This window comes from Misgurnus anguillicaudatus, chromosome 9 (genome assembly GCF_027580225.2).
Source record: "Misgurnus anguillicaudatus chromosome 9, ASM2758022v2, whole genome shotgun sequence".
NCBI lineage: Eukaryota > Metazoa > Chordata > Actinopteri > Cypriniformes > Cobitidae > Misgurnus > Misgurnus anguillicaudatus.
Genome location: NC_073345.2, coordinates 31,075,595 through 31,092,500, shown reverse-complemented (window position 1 = coordinate 31,092,500; position 16,906 = coordinate 31,075,595). Strand labels below are relative to the sequence as shown.

At 36.7% G+C, this 16,906-nt stretch overlaps 1 protein-coding gene across 1 annotated transcript in view; it reads right to left on the bottom strand.

Annotated features, from left to right (window-relative positions):
* The window catches only part of LOC129424190 (olfactomedin-like protein 2A), a 22,110-nt gene extending 5,204 nt beyond the window's left edge, over nt 1-16,906 (bottom strand). The window contains exons 1-5 of the mRNA XM_055180789.2: nt 16,815-16,906; nt 8,279-8,539; nt 6,414-6,521; nt 5,564-5,752; nt 4,803-5,061 (exon numbers count right to left, since the gene is read on the bottom strand). Coding sequence (XP_055036764.1) covers nt 4,803-5,061; nt 5,564-5,752; nt 6,414-6,521; nt 8,279-8,539; nt 16,815-16,883 — 886 coding nt within the window. The 5' untranslated portion in view covers nt 16,884-16,906. The remainder of the gene's footprint in view (nt 1-4,802; nt 5,062-5,563; nt 5,753-6,413; nt 6,522-8,278; nt 8,540-16,814) is intronic.

Here is a 16,906-nt window from a genome sequence, read left to right as displayed (position 1 = left end):
TTTTTGCTGTCCATTAGCTTGCGAATTCCTAGATAATGGACATTTGTTACTGTGCTTTTACACCAGACGCTGCAAAAAGGCGATATTCACAGGAAGTTGGACAATATAACATTTTGAGTTTACTTGCTTCATTCGCTTCATTGAAAGTCGTAGTGATGGGGACAAGACCGCCTATGCCATGTCCAAGTCAAGAACGAGTCCGTTGGTTTTCAAATACATTCAAGTCCGAGGACTTGGTCTGAAATTACGAGTCTTTCTAATCCCACTGTGGTCCGAGACCGAGTCTTAGAAATCGAGTACTACATCACTGGAAAATCGCACCATAAGAGACATTCACATTTAAATTCACATCATAGGAGGGGCTTATATAGCTAAAATTGAGTAAACTTAACAGATTGTTCGACCTCCTCACTCACTTTAATTTCTTCCAAACATGATCCTTTAAATTCCTGTAAAAGTACAAAGATGTCTCGTGTAGCGATAATGATTGTCCTCAATTGTTGTTTTGTTTTTCTGCCTCCGCTCGCTTCCTGTAATCACATCACTACTAGAGCAAGCTCCTGATTGGTTAACGCTGCGCAAAAATCTGCCAAAGTTTAGATTTTTCAACTCGCGCAGATCACACGGCAACACTCAGTTCACGGGGAACGCACCATCCGCACCGCGCCTTCTGCGCGAATCGATGATATTACTGCATGCCGAGGTCGAAGTGCTGCAAACTAAGTGCTCTTCGGCCATACAATATAGTTCTCATTTTTTATCTGGTTAAAAATCGTCACGTTTTATTTTGTGCCACCACACTTAGAGACACTCGCGTTTGCCAGATACTCGCATAATCTCATGCGTAATCAGAATTTACTGTTACGGGAGTGTCTTCCGTGTATTTTGTGAACGTGAGCTTCTTTTTTATCATAAGCGGTTTTGACGCGTGTGCAGCAGGCACTTTTTTTGACAAAACATGTGATGCACATGGTTCACATGACGCAACAAACGCATATTTTGAAAAAACACAAGCAATGCATGTGACACGAGACCCCGAACATATTTTGAATTTGCGCCCCTCAGATAAGCAGTCACGAGCCGCCACAGCTAAGTGGCCACCAAGTTAATTGAACTAAAATATATACGTTTTTGGGAGACCCATTACTTAATTAAATTGATGGAACGAGTTTACTCAATCAAATAAGTTCAGTCAACTTATTAAGGTTTTTAGTGTAAATTATATCATATTAGACTGAAGATGATACTGATAGTAGTGGCTTTTAAATCCACTTTCTTCCCTACTGAAAAATCCAGCATAAGCTGGTGAGCTGGTTTTAACTGGTCTCCCAGTTTGGTTTTAGCTGGTATTGCTGGTGTAGCAACCTGGTCTAGCTGTGTTTTGGTCACTTTTTAAGCTGGTCTAGCTAACCCACCAGCTTGACCAGCTTTGCCACACTGGGAGGACCAGCTTAAACCAGAACTGCCAGCTTAAACAAGCTAAAACCAGCTACCAGCTTATGCTGGATTTTTCAGTAGGGATATAAAGCAATTATTACACAGACTGCCAACGGAGGACCATTAACAATCATCAAACACTGTCTTCATCAGGAAATGAGAGCGAGGACCCAACTGAAAGGAAACACTGTTGAATCTAGACATTTGGCTGGATTTTGTATATCCTCTCAGGCTGATATGAGTGTCATGTTTTTCAAAAAGTAAAACTAATGAGTGTGTGTTGGCTGAAGGTGTTTGGACGGTATGCTGGCGTCTTACACTTGTATCCTGTTAGACTGAGTGCTGGATTAGAGAGCCAAGATCCAGATCAAATCTCTATGACAAAGACACTCGTTGTGTGCACAAGAATGTGTTTGTGTGTTTATTCTTGCTGTAAAAAAAAAAGGTAACCAAGCAAGTCATATCAACACTTTTTTACGTTGCTTTAACTTAAAAGAGATAATTTGCCCAAAAATAAAACTTTTGTCATAATTATTTAATAACAACACTGATTTCCATAGTATTTTTTTCTACTATGGAAGTCAATGGTGCTCCTGTTTCCGGTTTAATAACAAATACTTTTCTTTGTGTTAAGCAAAACAAAAATGCACTGAAACAAATCTGTGGTTGCACATGATTGAATTAAGTTTTCTTAAAATGATTTTTCTTAAAAAAAAATTGTTGGATCCACGTAATCTAATTATGTACACCAGTTCAACATGATTGAATAAAGTTTTCTTAAAATGAAAATCATTTTAATTAATGTGAATTTTATTTTAAGAAAACCTAATTTAATCATGTGCAATCCATGTCCAGAATTTTTTTTCAGTGGGTTTGAAACAACTTGCAGGTTAGTGAATGGTGACAGAATTATAATTTTCCGTTTAACTATTACTTTAAGTTAAAGCAACACTATGTCGTTTTTTTACCTTAAAATACTGTCACTAAAATTATTTCAGTGATAGAACAACTTTTAACTGGACAAATTGTACTGTTGCTGCAACCTGAGCAGCCTCCTAGCTGCTACAAGCACACTCTGAAAGTGGCGGTGGAGGGTAGAGCACACAGCCCCGCCCCTCCCCCTGCCTACAGAAGAGTGTCTGATACCAGGCACTGTTGCGCTTTTCAACCACATGGGGGAGCTGTAAGTCATTTTTACATGGAAACTACATAGTGTTGCTTTAAACAATTTTAAATGATAAACTCATCACTAAAATGCCAATATGAATAAACTTTAAACTTTAATGCAGTAAAATTTTTAAACATAGTGTGCATATTGTGCAAGTGTGTCAAAATACTTGAATTATGTTTGTGAACTTCTGCATGTGTGTTGGCTAAAGTAAGATGCCGTGTCTGTACTGGTTTGTGCATGTGTGTGTGTTACATACTTGACTATTGTACATAATGATCCCCAAAGTGAGCTACATCTGAGAAAACCTCCCTTTGCGAACATTTGGGAACATCCTCAGTTGGAAAAATGAGTCATAAATAAAGCAAATAGCAAGGGCAAGTAAACGTTTGCGTGTACTGTGTGTGTGGGGGGGGTCAGGTGTTGCTTACATTAAATTGCAAATAGCTTCCCATGAGGGAAGTGTCTTTGTAAATATACAGTACTAAATGTCATAATAAACACGAAAAGGCAGAGGTTTGCGTGATAATAATATTAAATGTTCAATATACAACCAACAGAATAAACAGAAGTCCAAGACAGAAAAAACATCTGCATGTAATCTGTTTGTATCTGCTGTCAGATTTATGTGGAGAGAAATTGTGAATCACTATCGTGTGTGTTAGTATGAATAGTAATGTAAGACAGGTGACTCACTCGCATTATATTTTGCTCTTAAAATGTAACATTTTACTCACACTTCATTATAAAAGAGCAGGTGTATTACTGTATCCAATTAAAGAAGTCTGTATCATACCAACTCTCACTTTCTTTGAGACACAAAGGGAATAGTTTGACTTTATGTGTGTATATTTGTGTACACGTGTGACCTTGCTCATGATAGTGTGTATGTGTGCTTGTCAAATCTAATCAAATCTAAGAGTATGAATATATTTGAGTCTGAATTGGCATGAATGCAAGCAGCTGTGCTTCGGGAAACGAAGGGAAACAGCTTTTCTCTGGACAAATGTTTTAAAATTATTTTCCAAAGAAAAATGTCTCTTAACGATACAAGATGTCTTTATTCACTTGTAAAAATGCCCATACTTTTGGAGAAAGAGGAAGGTTATTTTTTATTATTAAGATTTGTACATTGCTGAAGTGGTTTGATACGACATTCTGGTCTCCAGATGTTCTGGATGCTTTTCAATGACTACAGATTTCTTTCGCCCATTTTTTGAAATGGAAATTACTTGTAAATGTCACGAAATGCATCTCCGCACCAAGCCTACGCAATTTATTAGTCCATATCAATAGGGTGACCACACATGCCATTCTTCGCGTCCTGGCCAGGATTTCGTGTGCGTCCTTTGGAAGTCGTATTTGTCGACATTATCAAGGTTCTCACATTTCAGTTAAAAACATAAGACTTAATCGTAGTTTCATTCTTACATTGAAATGTAATAAAACCTAAAATAATAAACCTTAATGACGTCAGCCCAGTCTCACAAAATGATGTACCTATATCACGTACATTTTTTATTCTTTTTCGTGATATTGTCACGAATTTCCGCATTTTTTTCGTGATCGTATCACGAATTTCTGTTTACGTGTCATTGTTACGTATTGATTACTGAACTGTTTGTCCTAGTTTCTTACCATTGTCGCTTCGGTTTATAGATGTACATAAAATGACATCCTTACCCAAACCCAACTCTAACCTAACGCCAGTCGACAATTGTTTAAAAATCTGAAAATATAAAAAAATAAATAAATCAGAAAAAATTGTATAAACCAATACTTCAAGTGCATTCTAAAGCAAACACCAAATCTAACCCTTAACCGAAGCGAAAATGGTTTGAAAAAAGGAAAAAGCAGTTGAGTAACTAATACGTGACAATGACACGTAAACAGAAATTCGTGATATGATCACGAAAAAACACGGAAATTCGTGACAGTATCACGAAAAAGAATAAAAAAATGTACGTGATATAGGTACGTAATTTCGTGAGACTGGGTAGATGACGTATGCGGTCAACAAATACAGAAGGCGCACCCCAAATCCTGGCCAGGACGCATCTGGAAAGAATGGCATGTATGGTCACCCTAATATCATTCATGAGAGATTTAAGATTTTAGATTGTCTCCACAAGTATGACTTCATAAATCAGACACTTTAAATCTCTTAATTTTTAAGGTGTGTGTGTGTGTGTCTCACCTCTATCATTTTGGCTGCTCCCCTCATCGGTTTTGGCTTTGTAGTATGTGATGCCTCGGATGACGCCCGGCTGGTTTTGTGATGGTTTGCCTTTACTGCTCAGTTCTGTTTGCTCTCCTTTACTGGATTTGATGGGTTTACTGGTCTCTTTCTTTGGCCTAACTGGTTGCTCCTTCGCTTGTTTAGGTGGCGGTTTCACTTTCTCAGGCTTTTTCGCAGGAAACTTTGAAATATCTATAATGTTTAACCCTACTGTGTCCTGCAAACACACAACGCACAAACTCAACCAACATTGCAGGTCCTACGTACGCACTTCATAATTAACTCTTTCCCCACCATTGACGAGTTATCTCGTCAATTAAGAGAAACATTTGCATGAAAAAACAACATGTTGCTGATGAGTTTTCATGGTTATCTGTAATACCACGATTAACTACTAGATGGCGCACTTATCCAATTTATAAAAAACTTAAGCAAACAAAAATTATTTATTAATTTTAAACTCTGTGTATTTTTTGATAACCGTTCTGAATCTGAAAATTCCTTCACAAAAATGCAATTATTTCAAAAAAAATATTTTTGAAGAAAAATACTCATATTTAAGAGTTTAAGCAGAGAAAAAATAATAGATAGGATGCTGGCGGGCAACTTAAAAAAAAGCTGGCAGGGAATGAGTTAATATAATGCACAAACAACTTCCTGTGTAGTCGAAAATGTTTCATTGCATCAGTGGATCAAAACCTAAATGTCTAAAATTTCACCTGTGCTTTGCTCTTTGGGCCTGAGGGGGCGGAGTCTTTATGCGAAAGCTGATGGCCCAGATTGGACAGTTCCTTCTTTATGCTCATCATGATGTCAGAGTGGTTCTCATACTGACGGAGCTGATTGGTCAGAGTCGCCACGCTGTCTCTTACGAAATCATTTTCCCGTGAGAGGTTCGTCTTGATCATCTGGATGAGATATGCAGCTTTTAAACATTTTAAACAAATTAATTTTAATTTCTAAAATCACTCAAATCGTTATTGCGAAAACTATTATTTAGTAAAAAACTAAAACCATGATAAATTTGATGCAAAATAATAACATTTTAATGAGATATTGTGTTTCATAATGACCCACTTTACACATGCAGTAAAAAGTGATTTCAGCCCAATTTTACCCAAAACCTTAATAGGAAATAAAAGCAAAGTGGATAAGTGTGACGATAACAAGATTGTGGTTTTCTTCTGTTGGCTATTTCCATCGATTCACATACACATGCTCAAACACGTATTATTTTTCCCATCCCACAAGCCAAATCTAAGCTATCTTGGAGCCAAACCATTGTGGGTAACCACAGAATGTCATGAGTCCAGTTAAATCCAGCCACTGCTCATATTAGCCCGCTCACACGCACTCAGCGTTTCCGTCTCATATCACACTATAATCCTGTCGCTTACGCAGCATTACTGTATGTTAGCAGCACAAAGGTTGTGGGTTCGATCCCCAGGGAACACAAATACTATTAAATGTATGGTTTGAATGTACTGTAAGTTGCTTTGGATAAAAGTGTCTGCCTTAATGTAAATGTAAACCTCTTTCTCACACACACACACACACACACACACTTACATCCTCCAAGTTGTTCATCTGAGACACCACCTTGTTGATATATGAGTGAACTTTAAGAAGGTCCATACTGAAGAGCGTTCCCTCCAGAAGGTCCACCATAGACTGCAGCTTGAACACACACAAAGAGTCACATTTAAACATCATTTCCTAACGCAACTAGATGTGTTTCTTTCGTTTCAATCTGAAATGATGATTGACAGCAACAACATTGAATAAAATATAAAATGCTAAGGTGCCCATGCTAAGGTGCAATGGGGTGATTTCCAAGTGTGTGGCATAAACCAGCTCAGATGAATAAGTCAAATTGCATAAGATTGCCACCTTGACTGTTTTAACCAGTGGTGAATAAATTCCTTATGCACTTATTGTTGACACATGTTGTAGTTTTCAATCGTGTAACAGCCTGAACAGCATCTTGATTTACAACCTCGTGTACCGTCAGCAGAGATGAAGGACTGCAGCGGGTTCAAAACAAAGCCACATGTTTGGAGCTAAGCAGAAGGTCGGCAAATGTTTGCAGTATTAATATTAAAACATCCTTTTTAACTACCGTTAAAAGGGCTTATGGCCAATATTAATACTTTCAGCAATGCTGCAGTTGAAGCAGACAGGAAGAAGGTGGAAAAAAACAAGACAGATGCTAAGAAATGCAATTGAGCACATGGACACATGCATGCATCAGATAAGTTAAAGTCCCCATGAAATCAAAACTGACAATTCTTATTTTTTATTGGAATATTGCACTGTTCATTATAACAATTCATCAGTGTAAGTCTTTTTTTATTCATGTTCCCTATTGTGCAAATTTGTGCTTTTTAAAGGGTACCAAATCAGTGATGGCTAGGGACGATTTCTGACATTTTCTTACAGTGTACATACATTAGCGTTAAAGGAATAGTCAATTTTCTTAAAAGAAAAATCCAGATAATTTACTCACCACAATGTCATCCAAAATGTTGATGTTTTTCTTTGTTCAGTCCAGAAGAAATTATGTTTTTTGAGGGAAACATTGCAGGATTTTTCTCATTTTAATGGACTTTAATGGACACCAACACTTAACACTTAACTCAACACGTAACAGTTTTTTTCAACGGAGTATCAAAAGACTATAAACGATCCCAAATAAGGCATAAGGGTCTTATCTAGCGAAACGATTGTCATTTTTGACAAGAAAAATAAAAAATATGCACTTTTAAACTACAACTTCTCATATTCCTCTGGTCCTGAAAGCGTCAGCGTGACCTCACGCAATACGTCAAGAGGTCACAGAGGACGAACGCGAAACTCCGCCCCAGTGTTTACAAATGTGGAGAAAGAGGACCGTTCCGACGTTGTTGTATGTGGAATTAATGTTTATTGTTTACAATGGTCCGCAAATGTGCGTTTCATATATGTAAGACATGACCTCCCTACGTCACTACGCATTTACGTTAGGTCGCGGTGGACCGGACCTAGATGAAAAGTTGTGGTTTAAAAGTGCATATTTTTATTTTTCTTGTCAAAAATGACAATCGTTTCGCTAGATAAGACCCTTATGCCTCGTTTGGGATCATTTATAGTCCTTTGAAACTCTGTTGAAAAAAATTGTTACGTGTTGAGTTAAGTGTTAAGTGTTGGTGTCCATTAAAATCCATTAAAATTAGAAAAATCCTGGACTTTTTTTTCTCAAAAAACACAATTTCTTCTCGACTGAACAAAGAAAGACATCAACACCCCGGATGACATGGTGGTGAGCAAACCATCTGGATCCCTTTAAGAAAACGGACTAATCCTTTAAACTTTGGTTGCTATGCAACAACTACAGCACTAATAAATAAAATAAAATCAAATAGTTAATGTAAATGTAAACAGTTAATGTGATTTACCTTGAGCAGTTGGGGTGCCTGTTTCTTGAGTTTTTCCATCTTCCATTCGTTCTCACAGGGGTTGAGCGAAGAGGGCGGAGCCGTGCAGGAACATTTACAGTCGGCTCCAGAACTCACCGTCTCAACCGTGTAGAAATCCTCCACGCGCACGCTTCCCGTTTTCAAGCGAGCGCATGCATCCCGGGTCAGAGGTCGCATGATACACTTACAGCGGCAGTCGGAACCCTCCGATGTCATTCGGACCTGCTCCTCCCCAAAGATCTGGAAAAGAAATTTCATGATGTTATGACTCTGTGACCATATAACCTAATTTAATGACAATTTTGTCTATTGCTTTGTGGAGGCATATATCAAAATGCTTTTATTCTAATGAAGAATAGTCTCGGGTTAACCTACGACCTGTTTATTGATCAGCGCTATTTACCCGAGTTGTCGCCCTCACATTCCATGAAATGAAAGTTAAAGGTCGAGAGGTCACCAATCTGTGAGACGGCACTGACTACAAATTACTTACTACTAAAGACCAGTGACCTGTGACCTTTACCCCCACACAACACCACATGTCCATCATTACTCAATTAATATAATTTCATTAGTGTCATGTCATGTTTCCAATTTACTTCTGATGGTAATAATGTAAAGGCAAACCTTTATGCCAAGTAGTACCTATCAGCTTTGAATTTCGCAAAACATTTTAATTCAGTATGTGACGTATTTATGGTAAAAAAAAACACGTAGGGCAAAATTAGTCCTATTTATTTAAACTAGTTAGAATGGTTTTTTAAAACAAGATTTGTGATAAAGGCAGCTAAAAAAGTGAGATTTAGTAAGTTTAAAGAAAGGAAAACATTTGACTTTTTTCATTTAGGAAATTATTCATAATGGTGCCAAGAACGTTTATTAAGACTGTAAATAAGATCAAGTTTAATTGACATGTTGACTAATCTAACAAATCTTTCTAAATAAACACCTAGCAAAATAAAGTACACATGCGTAAATCTGTCACAATAAATCTGAAGTTTCTGTGCACAGTTGAGCTTCTGCTATGAGTTACAGTTCATCATTCCTCACACTGTTATTCTCAATGGACTGAATGAAAAGCAAGCAGATGGTTTAAATGCAGTAAACTTTGACCCCTGAGAAGAGAAAATACATCATACAGGGCGTGAACATAAAATCCAGTTGTCTTATATTGACGTATGTCTTTGATTCACAGCCTGAATAAAACACATTTGCCAGCTTCCACCACAAATAAAACTTTAGAAAGTTTATTATGACAACTACTATTACATAATATACTAGTACATCAGGACATTTACTGTACATTTAAGGATTTGTAAGACAAAGCAACCTACACTGTATTCAATATACACTGTCAAATTTTTGAGGGGCAGTACCCTTTAAAAAGGTCCTAGTACACTGCAAAAAATGGTTTAAGAAAAAAAATCTTAGTATTTTTGTCTTGTTGTCAGTAAAAATATAAAACAATTCTTAAATTAAGATGCTTTTTCTTGATGAGCAAAACAACCCAATAAAATAAGACTAGTTTTTAGACCAAAAATATCACATTTAAGTGCTTTTGTGCACAAAACAAGCAAAGAAATTTGCCAATGGGTTAAGCAAAAAAATCTTGAACATTTTTCTTAAACACTAAATTCAATAAAAACCTCAAGAAAATTTGTTTACCCTATTGGCAGATTTTTTTTTGCTTGTTTTATGCACAAAATACTAAAATACTAAAAACTAAACTTATTTTTTGGGCTGTTTTGCTCATCAAGAAAAAACATCTTAATTTAAGAATTTTTAGATATTTTTACTGAAAACAAGACAAAAATATAAAATTTAAGTGATTTTGTGCATAAAACTAGCAAAAAAATCTGCCAATGGGGTAAGCTAATTTTCTTGAGATTTTCTTGAATTTAGTGTTTAAAGCTCATGTAACACATGCTGTTTCTGCATTTCTGATGTTAATCTGGAGTACCTATAGAGTAGTATGACATCCTTTATATCTGCAAAGAGTCTTTAGTTTAATAGAAAGATTAGCTTTACCGATTCTTTCCGATAACGTACGAAAAAATGAAGAAGGAGGAGTTACTACCGCGGGAGGAGCGAGTACGAGTCATGCAACACTATACTACACTGTTTTAACTTACGATTCACTACATGTTCGTGTCATTTATATAATATGCACGTGACTATTTCCAACATAAGACAGAAGTCTTACTGCGTGCAACTCGTCATGACCCGGTTGGGAAAATCCACCGCATCAAACACACACGCAAAACTCCGCTGCAACCCCGGATAATAAACTATATCCATTGTTTTCATATGGCTGGATTTCTTCTCCTTACATCCAAAAACACACTTCTTCATTCGTGCCATTGTTGAGTTTTGAAATTAAACAAAGCTGAGTGGCGTAATAAGATGTTTGCAAGCTCTAGCGTCTCCCGCTGATTGACGGGTGGGCGGGGTTTTCCGGGGGAAGTGCCCATATAAAGAAGTGATACGTATAGAAACCCCCTGAAACGTCATTTGGACCTGTAATCAAAAAAAACTTTACGAAACTTGTACGAGCCCTGGCGAAGTGCATTCGGCACAGAAATACTCTGTAACATGTCCAACATGTCCAACGTTTTTTTTCTTGAAAATCATTTTTTTGCAGTGTATGTACCAATTAGGTACAAACATATATTTGGTACTAATATCCTTAAGATATCAATATGCAATCTTTTGTACCAATGTGCACCTCTGAGGTATAAAATGAACTCTTTATGTACAAAGGTGTACCTTTTGAAATGGTACCCCACCAACGTTAGATCTAGGGACTATTTTTTTAATTTTTCTGACAGTGTATACTCTTTATCAGTGTTCCCTATGACCTTTATGTTGCAAATGATGCTTACATTACTGAACTACAGAAACACACAAAAGCCACATAATTCTGGTTTTGATTTTTATGGGGTTTAGATTTTGAACAGTCCAAAGAAAGTAAATGCATTGTTAAAGGGGGATTCAACGGTATTTCATGCATTCTGACTTATTTACACAGTTCAAGAGTTGGTTTCCTCATGTTAAACAAATGCAAAGTGTCAAAAAAGCAGTTGGACGTGTTACAGAGTATTTCTGTGCCGAATGCACTTCGCCAGGGTTCGTACAAGTTTCAGAATTTTTTTTTCGAATACAGGTCCAGCTGACGTTTCAGGGGTAAGCCATATCACTTCTTTTTATGGGCAATTCCCATAAAAGCATGCCCACACGTCAATCAGCGGGAGAGTAAGAACCGAGGGCGCAAGTCACAGGCATAACTTCAAGCGACAGCTTTGTTTTACATCAAGACCCAACAATGGCACGTAAATAGAAGTGTGTTTTTTGAATGTAAGAAGAAGAAAGCCAGCATTATGGAAACAATGGTTATAGTTTGTTTATCTGGTGTAGCAGCAGAGTTTTGTATGTGTGTGTGTGTGTGTGTGTGTGTGTGTTTGTTTAACGCTGGATTTCATTGAAAAGTCCCAAACGGGTAATAAGTTGCATGCGGTAAGTAAGACTTCTGTGAGGCTCGTAAGTGCATATTATATAAACGACACGAATATATAGTGAATTAATAAGTTATCCAGTATAAAGTGTTTCATGACTCGTTACTCGCTCCTCCCGCAGTTCGTAACTCCTCCTTCCAATTTTTTTATACGTTATCGGTAAAGCTAATCTGTCTTTTATAAATCTGATAAAACTAAAGACTCTTCGGAGATATGAAGGAGGTACTCCAGATTAACATCAGATACACAGAAACAGCTTGTGTTATGGATGCTTTAAAAATCTTGCAGGTGTAAAATATGTGTACATGAAAGTTCAACAGCTTAGATTTCTTACATCCTTTTCAGTAATCCTTCTCAAAAGACCACTAAAACACCTTGATCTTCACACCCTGCCAACGTTGGTAACTTAAATCGTGAGAACAATCTCTTATCTTGATCCGCATGTCTGATTGTGTGTGTGTGTGTGTGTGTGTGGTATGTTGGTGTGAATTATGTGCATTTAGTTTAAAGGAATGATACATTACAGCAATACAGTTTCATAGTGTGAACTCAACATCCAAGCATGCTTTCATCTTTCACTACTGCCAATATTGTCTTTTGATTATGTGCATTTCCATCTTTCTGAGGTTCACTGACACACAAGTGGCCCAAATAAATCAGCCTGGCACAGGGATGTGCTCTCTACAGTCATTTCTATTCCCAATTCCCTGATTTTATTTGGAATGTTTAATATAGCAACTTCGGTCTCCAAGCCAAACAAACAGGGTGCAAGTGTCAGCTGTGTTGTGCTAAAATAAGCATATCTATTCTGATATTTCCACTGCAGGCACATGTTTATATTACTTAATAAACACAAGTAATTACATTACAGATAATATTACAGGCATATTATAATGTTCCTGTGGATCAACTAGTAAAGCAGTGCATTAGCAACACAAAGGCCAAGGTTTGAATCCAAAGAAGCAGACATACTGATAAATCACCATAGCTTAAATGCATACAGAGTCGCTTAGAAGCATCTGCCAAAGGCAAAAATTTAAATATTGCTGAAGTTTTATTTACAGCAGTTTCATGCACAGCATCTATAATAATGTGCATAGATCCGCAAAATAAATGCTTCCCTTATTTTTTTGTTGCTGACATTACTGTAAAGGCCTAAACATCATGGTATTTTCTCTCATGAACATACGCCCTTACTGTTTTCATAGCAACTAAGCACCAGGCACAGGTGCAGGATTATCAAAATCAACACTGACCAGAGTCGAGCGTTCTGCATCTCAAACCCTTTGTGGCTCACACACTTGCACAGATAAACCCCCCGAGCAGCTGACAAAATGTCTGAACTTTTACAACTACTGTTCAAGAGAGGAGAGGGGGAATGAAAAGAAATGGAATGGCAAAGGAATGAAATGGAATGGAAAGGAATGGAAAAGTATGGAATGGAAAGGTATATGAAAAGGAATGGAATGGAAAGAACTGGAAAATATGGAAAGGAATGGAAAGGAATGAAATGCAAAGGTATGGAAAGGAATGCAAAGGTTTGGAAAGGTATGAAATGGAAATGTATGGAAAGGAATGGAAAGGTATGAAAAGGTATGGAAAGGTATGGAGAGGTATGGAAAGGTATGGGATGGAAAGGAATGGAATGGAAAGGTATGTAATGGAAAGGTATGGAAAGGAATAGAAAGATATGGAATGGAAAGATATGGAATGGAAAGGTATGGAAAAGAATGGAAAGGAATGGAAATATATGGAATGGAAAGGAATGGAAAGTTATGAAATGGAAATGTATGGAAAGGAATGGAAATGTATGGAAAGGTATGGGGGGGTATGGAAAGGTATGAAATGGAAATGTATGGAAAGAAATGGAAAAGTATGAAAAGGTATGGAAAGGTATGGAAAGAAATAGAAAGGTTTGGACATGTATGGTAAGGAATGGAGAGGTATGGAATAAAAAGGAATTGAATGGTATGGAATGGAAAGGAATGGAAAGGTATGAAAGGAATGGAATGGAAAGATATGGAATAGAAAGATATGGAATGGAAAGGTATGGAAATGTATGGAATGGAAAGGAATAGAAATGTATGGAAAGGAATGGAAATGTATAGAAAGGAATAAAAAGGTATGGAAGGGTATGGAAAGGTATGAAATGGAAATGTATGGAAAGAAATGGAAAGGTATGAAAAGGTATGGAAGGGTATGGAAAGGTTTGGAAATGTATGGAAAGGAATGGAGAGGTATGAAAAGGAATGGAATGGAGGGGTGTAAAGATATGGAATAGAAAGATATGGAATGGAAAGGTATGGAAAGGAATGGAAATGTATGGAATGGAAAGGAATGGAAATGTATGGAAAGGAATGGAAAGGTATGGAAGGGTATGGAAAGGTATGAAATGGAAATGTATGGAAAGAAATGGAAAGGTATGAAAAGGTATGGAAAGGTTTGGAAATGTATGGAAAGGAATGGAGAGGTATGGAAGGGAATGGAAAGGTATGGAATGGAAAGGAATGGAAATGTATGGAAAGGAATGGAAAGGTATGGAAGGCTATGGAAAGATATGAAATGGAAGTGTATGGAAAGAAATGGAAAGGTATGAAAAAGTATGGAAAGGTATGGAAAGGTTTGGAAATGTATGGAAAGGAATGGAGAGGTATGGAAAGTAATGGAAAGGTATGAAAAGGAATGGAAAGGTATGGAAAGGAATGGAAAGATATGGAATAGAAAGATATGGAATGGAAAGGTATGGAAAGGAATGGAAATGTATGGAATGGAAAGGAATGGAAAGGTATGGAATGGAATGGAAAGGAAAGAAGAGAAGAACAATACAAAGAAGAGTGGGAAGGAGAAAGTAATCCTATTTTTTAAAGGTTAAATCCTCTGTAATCCCTTGTGAGGAACTGCACTGGCTGTTTGTCCATTCACTTTCATCTGAAATAATTAGCACTAGCTGCATATCAATGTTCGATCTCCTGCCAAGAGCTTGTTAAAAACTAGAAGCACGTAAAGTTTTCTATAAACTCTTTTTCTCTTTTTCTGTTTCTCTTTCCATATCCATCACTCTTACAAAATCCTTCTCATCCCTTTCATACTCTTACTCTCTATTTTCTTAGAGTAGAGTTCTTTATTTGGATTGGCCAACTTATTAATGTTAGCTCATGCAAGTCATATTATCACTTTTACTCATACTAAAGTCAAGAATTTAGACTTGTGGCCCCACAAACCTTCTATACATGTTAAAGGCTTTGCACAGGTACTAATTCTGCGTATTTATCAAAAAGAGAATAAAACAGTGGGGCCCGGATTGGGGACCCGTTCCTCCTCTATGTGCTGCATCTATGAGCTGTGACCTCTGATAAGTGCGGGTCCTAATGAGTCCTGACGGCTCGGTGTCGGTTTCTCGTGTGGTTTTATTCTTGCCAAATCAACCGTTTTATCTGAAGTGACTTTGACCGTGCACGCTTCGTCCCGAAGGAGCTTTTATCTGTCAGTTACTGCAGGCCTCAGTGAAAGCGTGCTATGAAGGGGAAACAACTCTCATAGGAGGCAGTGTGAAAAATGATGTTGAAATTCTGTGTTTGTGTGTTTTAATTTTGGACTGTGATTATGGGAGGATGCTGCAAATCTGAATGATGGATTAGAAAGCCAATGTCAAACCTAGCATACTGGAAATATTTGGGACATCAGTGATCTCTCACTTAAATTTATGATTCAATCTTACTTTAGAGTTCAGTTCCAACTCTAATCAATAACACCTGTCTCATGAGAGCTACTCAAAATATCTTGGTACTATATGTCTGAAAATAACAGGCATGGGCAGAAAAGAAAAATGTCTTGTCTTGTTCTAGACAACAACCTGATACTAAGATTTTCTCAAGAATTACCCTCATGTTTAGGAAGAATTCTCAATAATGCCACAAACTGTGCTCAGGTACAGTAGGTCTGTCTTCAATCAAAAAATATCAATATAACAATTCTTATCACATTTTTCTAAGACAAAATGATCTATAGGCATAGTATACTTTAGATATTCATTTTATAAGCGCTATTGTGCTGAAGCAAAATGTGTAATTTGTTGAGCTTTAGGAGAAACAACAACGATACTGCAGACACTTAAAAGTAGATAAATTTAGTTTCTCAGCTTTTTTTATTTTTGTTAATATAATTGTTTATGTAAATTTATTGTGCAATAACTAATTTTAACAGTTACCACTTTTGATTTTAACAATGTATTAGTAAATGCTAAAATAAACTAAGATTATGAATAACATTAGACATTTTGTTCATTGTTAGTTTATGCTAATGCATTAACAAATTTACAAAACTTTATTTACTATTTAAATTCCAAGCGTAATAATGCAGTAATCAATATATTTTTAATGTAGCATATTATATCTAATAATTAATATTTAATACACTACTAACAGTACAGATTTGTTAAATCACTCAGCCTAACATTTGTACATCGGTTCATCCCTTTCCTGAAACAGGACTGTGCACCTGTGATTTTTAGACTGACGTTTTTATGCGCGAACAGAAGCGCTTTGAACCCGTGCCAGTGCGTTCCGCGCGACGCTCCGTGTGTACTTTCCTCCATTGCTTTCAATGAGCGAATGATCATTTCAACTAACAAAGAAAGATAAATCCCAAATATATCCGCTTTCATCGAGAGTGAAATATCTCTCAAAACCAGCCCAATCCAGAGATACAACTTTATTAGCAAACGATATATTTAACTTTGCATGCATGTCGTTATAATAAAACTCATATTTAGTCTACTAATTTTGAATAAAATAACTTGATTTAGAATAAATGTAATAAAATAGAAAATAAAGTATTATTGCTTGATAATTCAATGACTAAATCAGCTTGAACATCTTAAAATGAGATCTAACATTGGTGCATGGTTCTGCACTAAAATTAAGTTATCCTAGCGCGCTTTTTTAATACGTGCACCATTTTATTCATATGCATGAATAAAACATAAACTTTGTATTATTTCTTACCTTGCTTTGAGATGATACATGACTGGACATCATCAGTAAACACGCCACGAGCTCCACTATCCTCCACATCTCGCCGCTTTATGACGAGCCTC